This window comes from Coregonus lavaretus, assembly GCF_964263955.1.
Source record: "Coregonus lavaretus genome assembly, chromosome: 23".
In the NCBI taxonomy this organism is placed as follows: Eukaryota; Metazoa; Chordata; class Actinopteri; order Salmoniformes; family Salmonidae; genus Coregonus; species Coregonus lavaretus.
This window is the reverse complement of record NC_140010.1, coordinates 20,387,334-20,395,046: the sequence shown is the minus strand read 5'-3', so window position 1 is coordinate 20,395,046 and position 7,713 is coordinate 20,387,334. Positions and strand designations below refer to the sequence as shown.

The following is a 7,713-nucleotide window of genomic DNA, read 5'->3' as shown; positions in this document are numbered from 1 at the left end:
GGATCAAATACTTTTTTCCCTCACTGTATTTAGATATCTGTAATTTGCATATACGTAAATACATGTACATGCATGTTGTTAAAATATTGTATATGTCAATATTGACTGTCGCTCCATCTGTTCAACTCTGTCTGAAAATCGTAGTCCAGACTCCAGACCTACTCTATCATATATCTGTATTATTTGATTCTTGTTTGTTTTGCTTTTTCAAGCACTGTAATGAAAAGCGCAATTGAAGTTGAATAAATTATTATGATTATTATGATATTATTTTTCGTATGGGAAAATAGGATTTGAGTCACTTCAAACTGCCAGTGCGAACAAGGCTTCAGACAGGCAGCCCAATTTTAATCTTTTTTTTCACTAATTGGTCTTTTGACCAATCAGATCAGCTCTGAAAGATATCTGATATGAAAAGATAAATGAGTGAAAAAAATATCAGAAATGGGCTGCCTGTTTGAACGCAGCTTTTGTTTTTTCCCCCCAATAGGTGCAGGTGTGGGTGGAGCTAAATGCCAATTATACTCGATGGCACACCTGTGTGCATTGTTACTCCATCAGCTTGCAGGTAAGGTTGGCAAACGAAGCTCCCTCTTCCATTAATAGGAACTGTCATTATTTTTCTGAATGGAGCCTGCAGCCGAGACCAGCGCTGCAGGAGTTTCAGTCAAAGATGACCTTTCAGAAAAATGTCAGAAGTTATTTCTCGAGTTCTTGGAGGAGTAAGTTGTTTATATTTATTGGACAAGCCCAATAATAGTGCTTAATACCAGTGATAATCAATGTGTAAACTCACCCCTCACTTTTACACACAGGTTTCAGGACACAAACGGGGAGCTTTTGTATCTACCTGATGCTGAGGAGCTCATTCGACCAGAGAGAAACACACTGACTGTGAACTTCACCAACATTGAGCACTTCAATCAGCAACTAGCTACCACCATTCAGGAGGAGTATTACAGGTAATTGAATTGCTAATTTGGTAGGCCTGCCCAAAAAACTCTCATTCTATTTCTCCATTGAACCAGCAAGTTACAGAACATTTCAATTTTGCAGATAAATGTGTTGTTTTACAGTGTCAGCCATAGTAGTGTGCGTCCCTGGAGTAAATTAAGGTTAAGTGCCTTGGTCAAGGGCACAGACAGATTTTTCACCTCGTTGGCTCGGTTATTCGAACCAGTGACCCTTTCAGTTACTGGCCCATCGTTTTAACTCCCAGGCTACCTGCTACTTGTCCATGTTTTGCCATCCCCAGGGTATACCCATTCCTATGCAGAGCAGTGCGCCACTTTGCAAGAGATCATGGGAACATACCAGCAGCCAAAGAGTTCTATGTGGCCTTCTCTGACTTTCCATCAAGACAAAAGTAATGATCAAACTACTGAGCCAGATTTCTCTGACTACATTACACTTAAAATGAGATTATTACTTACCTTGAGCGTTAAGTTGCTTGTAATGTCCCTTGGCAGGATCCGAGAGCTCTCCACGACCCGGATCGGGTCCCTACTGCGTATCAGTGGCCAGGTGGTGAGGACACACCCAGTGCACCCGGAGCTGGTCAGTGGTACCTTCCTGTGTCTGGACTGCCAGTCGGTCATGAAAGATGTTGAGCAGCAGTTTAAGTACACCCAGCCCAACATTTGTAAGAACCCAGTCTGTGCCAACCGACGTCACTTCATGCTGGACCCCAACAAGTCCCGTTTTGTGGACTTTCAGAAGGTATGAAGAGGTTGGACTGGTTGAGTCCAACAGGCTGGATTGACCCTCCAGCAGACAATGAAACCATAGCATGATATATCAGCTCTCTAACTGTGTATGCATGTGTGCGCCTCTGTGTGTTCGTGTTCATATAGGTGCGTATCCAGGAGACCCAGGCGGAGCTGCCTCGTGGCTCCATCCCCCGCAGTGTGGAGGTGATCCTGAGGGCAGAGGCTGTGGAGATGGCTCAGGCAGGGGACCGCTGTGACTTCACCGGCACATTGATCGTCGTACCAGACGTCGCTGCGCTGGCTGTGTCAGGTGAGGAACTGCCTTCTACACACCATGCCTTCTCTTACACACAAGATGGCCTTCTGAGGGTCAAAGTCATACATGAAAATGTATGCACTCACTAACTGTAAGTCGCTCTGGATAAGAGCGTCTGCTAAATGACAAATGTTTAAAAAAATGTAAAAACCATTGCGATGGAGCATAATAGTAACATTCTCCCCTGTACTTTCTCCATGTTTGCAATGCAGGCACCAGGGCAGAGACCAGCAGCAGAGTGACTGGGGGGAGGCAGGGCTTTGATGCAGATGGGATCCAGGGACTGAAGGCTCTAGGTGTCAGGGATCTGTCCTACAGACTGGCCTTCCTAGCCTGCTACGTGGCCCCCACTAACCCTCGGGTTTGTCCATTAGTTAAACATTTATTTAGATTAATATAAACTTTATTTAACATGGGAAGATCCCTCAAGTTTGAAACCTGTAGCGAGGAAGAAGGATCTAGAGATTATGTATAGTTATAGATTATTTAAATAGGAAAAACCACTGAACTGTGTTCCTGTGGGTAGTTTGGTGGTAAAGATCTCCGCCAGGAAGACCAGACTGCAGAGAGTGTGAAGAACCAGATGACTATTCAGGAATGGGAGAAGGTGTTTGAGATGAGTCAGGACAAGAACCTCTACCATAACCTCTGTACCAGCCTCTTCCCCACTATCCATGGTATGGAGGGAATATCTTGTGCTATTTACTTGGAAATTGAGTAGATTTGTCACGTAAAAAACTGTTAAAACATCTGTTTTGAAATGCACTGCCGAACCTGAATATATTACAGGGAATAACGAGATCAAGCGTGGAATCCTATTGATGCTCTTTGGCGGTGTTGGCAAGACTACCATGGAGGGCACATCTCTGAGGGGGGATATTAACGTTTGCATCGTTGGGGACCCCAGTACCTCCAAGAGCCAGTTCCTCAAGTAAATCACCAAGCACTATCCTATTTGTATAACCAACAGATGTGATATTTGAAATTGAGGATCAAACCTGTTTTTTAAATGTTTTAACAGAAGCATTTCGAGTTGTTTACTAGTGTTGCACAGGCAGTGTTGCTAGTCTCTGGAGGTCTCATTATTCCTCATAGCAAAGGAGCCTACTACATGATGGAAGCAGGAGTGGTGTGGATGTTTTATGAGGTGAAAGGTTGGTGTTAACTCTGATGTGCCCTACCTCAGACACGTGGAGGACTTTGCGCCCAGGGCAGTCTACACTAGTGGGAAGGCCAGCAGCGCAGCCGGGTTGACAGCAGCTGTAGTGAAAGATGAGGAGTCCCATGAGTTTGTCATCGAGGCTGGGGCCCTCATGTTGGCGGATAACGTAAGCATTGTGTTCTAGTACGGGACAATCATCTTATGCTTTTCTGTTTGGTCATATGTCCTCTGGGGGGCACTGTGCGATTTGATTTTACTCTGCACTGTTCTTTATCATCATCCACAGGGAGTCTGTTGCATTGATGAGTTTGACAAGATGGACTTGAAAGACCAGGTAGCAATTCACGAGGCCATGGAACAGCAGACCATCTCCATCACTAAGGCTGGAGTGAAGGTATGCGATGTGGGAATAGAGCTGTAGCTGTACACACGCACACCCTCTGTCACACACACAATTTAATTCAGCAATACTTTTTATTACTACTCAGTGCAGAGGGAGTATCAATGGTTTGAGTTGTCATCCGTTTGACTGTATTGTGTTCAGGCCACTCTGAATGCTCGCACCTCCATCCTGGCAGCTGCCAACCCCATCGACGGGAGATACAACCGCTCTAAGTCTCTGAAACAGAACGTCAACATGTCAGCACCCATCATGTCCAGATTTGACCTCTTCTTCATTCTGATTGATGAGTGCAATGAGGTAAGAGCAACACCTTGGAAAACGAAAGTGGAAGGGGGAAAAAGTAAGGAACTTGTCTGTCGGCCCTGCATTAAAGATCATAATTGGTTAAAGAAAATTGTGATAAATAAAAAAGTATACCAGTTTCATTTAAGGACCAAGGGATTGACAGCCGTCCCATACAGATTGCAAAATAGTTCGGAAGAGATTTTTGACGTACCGATTCCATGGCACATGGTTTATGAACTGATATGCAAAACGAGGCGGATTCAAAACTTATAATTTTTCCATTTAAATTATTATACAACATTTTTGCAACCAATAGAATGTTATTTATATGGGGAATACAATCTTCCCAGCTCTGCAGATTTTGCTGCGAAGAGACAATCATTAGATCATTTGTTTTGGTACTGTCCATTTGTAGCTTGTTTTTGGTCACAGGTCCAGGAATGGCTGAATAATTGCAATATTTACCTGGAGCTAACCCTGCAGATAGCACTACTGGGTGATCTGAAAAGTCATAGTCAATCAATCAATAATATAATAATACTTTTAGCAAAAATGTTTCAATTTACAATCTGTAGAAACAATGAGAATAGAAGGGTCAGAACTTTTGTGAAACAGTACAGTTGAAAAATATATAGCAAATAGAAATCCAATATGGATGCTGTTAAGAGATCGATGGGAGGGGTTGACTGGAGCTGAAGGTTGGGACTAATAACAAATAACAAGATAACTAATGTAAAACATACTGTGTCCATAATACGTATATAGGTTAAGAACTTTAGTTTTATTATTTTCTATATTGTAGAATAATAGTGAAGACATCAAAACTATGAAATAACACATTGAGAGAATGCCGAGAGTGTGCAAAGCTGTCATCAAGGCAAAGGGTGGCTATTTGAAGAATCTCAAATATAAAATATATTTTGATTTGTTTAACACTTTTTTGTTGTTTGTTTACTACATGATTCCATATGTGCTATTTCATAGTTTTGATGTCTTCACTATTATTCTACAATGTAAAAAGAAAAACCCTTGAATGAGTAGGTGGGTTTAAACTTTTGACTGGTAGTGTGTGTGTGTGTGTGTATTTGCAAAAAATATATATGGGGGATTGGAAGTGATGCAGACAATTACATTGATGGAAGTTACAATCTATCTGCGATATTAAAGCTGATCTACCCCATAATGTTTTTTTTTTAAAGAGTGAAACCTTCCCCTAACTTCTTCATATAATATAAGCCCATATTGAATGGAAATGTGCGTTTTGGAAACTTGACACATTTAGCATTTTCACTTTTGTTTCTTGTGGTCTAGGTGACAGATTATGCCATAGCCAGACGTATCGTAGACCTGCACTTTAGAAACATGGAGTCTGTGGAGCGAGTTTACGCCACTGATGAGATCCAGAGATACATACTGTTTGCTCGACAGTTTAAACCAAAGGTAATAATTGCCCTTGTTGCATTGGTATTCCTCATGTGTTGGGCTGTTTAGATGCAGCGTTCAGTAAGACATACCTACCATTGCATGCTTTCTGTCCCCTGTCGTTGGTGTGGTGCACTTTGACCCCAGATCACGGCAGAGTCGAAGGAGTTTGTGGTGGACCAGTACAAGCGTCTGCGTCAGCGGGACAGCAGTGGCAGCACCAAGTCAGCCTGGCGTATCACTGTCAGGCAGCTGGAGAGCATGCTCCGACTGTCTGAGGGCATGGCCAGGCTCTACTGCTCCGATGAGGTTGGTCAGACACCTACTACTGAAGTATACACCACCATATGTATAGGCCCCTATACATTGTAGGGTACAACAGTCTGTCTTCATTACTTGTTAAAAGCTAATAATTATGGTTGTTTATGTAACAGAGGTGGTTCAGTAATTTTGCTCATGTAATGAATAAACTTGCCTGATTTCTGAGGAGTTGCATTGATGGTACAACACACATCTTAACCCTTTGTTTTGACTAATTTAAAGGTGCATCCCAAACACGTTAAGGAGGCCTTTCGACTATTGAATAAGTCTGTCATCAGCGTCGACTCCCCAGACATCAACTTCGACCAGGAACAAGACAACAATGGGGAAATGAATGGTAAGAAACGGTCACTTTCACCTTTGTGCAATAATATATTGATTGAAAGTGATACATGTACACGTCAGAAATTGCTACGCTCTGTTCCCCAGATCAGAATGACATGATGGGCACTAATACAGAGGAGGCTATGGACACAGAGCATGGGGCAGGCAAACCTAAGAAGACCAGCACTGCGAAGCCTGCCCTCAAGATGACCTTTGCTGAGTACAGAAGGGTCTCCAACCTCATTGTTTTGCACATGCAGAAGATGGAAGATAGTAAGAGCTTAAAGGGGCCATCTACAGTTGAAACGATAACAAAGCCTCAACCTTCCACTGTTTTCGCAAAAAGCTGAGGGATGGGGCTGGAGAAATGTAACCCCTCTCAAATTCATAGAAAGAGCTATGGATGCAAGGACTGACCAACCATGATTAAGAAGAAATTATATATAGCTAGAAAAAAATATAGATTTAACCATGTTTTGAGGCTATACAGTGTTTGTTTACTCCAATATATTACAAATATTGGAGTTAAACAAGCTTATATTTTGGGTTCTGATGCGGTGACAGCTGAACTAAGCTCATGAGGTATTTAGAAGTTATATTCTTCAAGAATCAATGGGTGTATATATATAATTTATGTTAAAAAAAATAGATGTAGCAACTGCAGATTGTCCCTTTAAACAAACTGAAATGATCCTTTCCAAAATGTATAAATTTTTTAGATATAATGATTTCAAAGGATACTAGTTTTGTCAGCGTTTAACAAAATGTTTCATTCTTACAGCTGACGAGGAGTCCTCACTGAAGAAAAGCGAGCTGATTAACTGGTACCTGAAAGAGCTGGAGAGTGAGATTGAGTCAGAAGCTGAGCTGGTTGCCAAGAATAATCTTATAGAGAAAGTGCTTCACAGACTAATCCATTATGTAAGTTAAAGCATTGGAAAACAAGACACACTAAGACCATAAACTACAATGTACAGAAGAACATTTATGATTTTCATCTGTACACAAAGCAGTGCGTTTGTTTTGTAAAATTGGTGAGTGACATGCTCTGTATTGTGTTCATTTCAGGACCACATTATCATAGAGTTAACAAAGACTGGGCTGAAGAAAGTTGGTGATGAGGGAGAGGAACCTGTGATCGAAGAGGACCCCTTCTTAGTGGTCAACCCCAATTACATCTTGGAAGATTAGGTAGGGTCCACCTCAGCCATAGATATTGTGGAAGAAGTCATTGAATTCAGGCTTATCTGTAAGGAAGTTGTGATTACAGCTACAGTAGCCTACTGTCCACTTGTTTTGCTGTCATGTTGCTATTGACCGTCAATGTACTGTTTCTAAAAACAATTGTGAACAATTGTCATACTGCTCATGTCTATGCATTTCAATAAATGTATTTTTTGCAATGCTTTATGCTCACTAGATGGTGCACTTTCACCTATCATTGTCCTGGTGCCCCAGAGTTCAGGCCAGTGGTTCAGGCTCATGTCAGTGGGACACTGAGGGGAGCGGTTTCATTATAGACAAGAATATTAGCATTTTGTTTATCTGATATTCATTGCCATTGGTTCTAAAGAAGTATTACTACGAAATTCTGACGTTTTTTTCTTGTTATTGATGACAGAATATGATACATTGAATAACATCTTTGTTTTAGGAAGGATTTGTCTTTCTATATTTAGAATGATTGACCCTAATTCTGGGGAAATTCGTGCAGTTGAATTATGCAGATACTGTCTCCCTCGTTTGATCTCGATGATGCAATATATTGAAT

General features: G+C 41.5%; 1 protein-coding gene across 1 annotated transcript; it reads left to right on the top strand.

The window, feature by feature from the left end:
* Positions 1 to 627: 627 nt before the first annotated feature.
* mcm6l (MCM6 minichromosome maintenance deficient 6, like) lies at positions 628 to 7,133 on the top strand (the record flags this gene model as incomplete). The annotated part of the gene is made up of 17 exons (XM_084139684.1): positions 628 to 722; positions 816 to 962; positions 1,256 to 1,366; positions 1,470 to 1,719; positions 1,854 to 2,019; positions 2,238 to 2,386; positions 2,552 to 2,702; positions 2,815 to 2,956; positions 3,212 to 3,353; positions 3,474 to 3,581; positions 3,732 to 3,887; positions 5,187 to 5,315; positions 5,445 to 5,606; positions 5,841 to 5,955; positions 6,048 to 6,215; positions 6,724 to 6,863; positions 7,011 to 7,133. 17 exons carry the CDS (start codon positions 628 to 630, stop codon positions 7,131 to 7,133), a joined length of 2,454 nt encoding a protein of 817 aa, XP_083995810.1.
* Between the last annotated feature and the right edge of the window lie 580 nt (positions 7,134 to 7,713).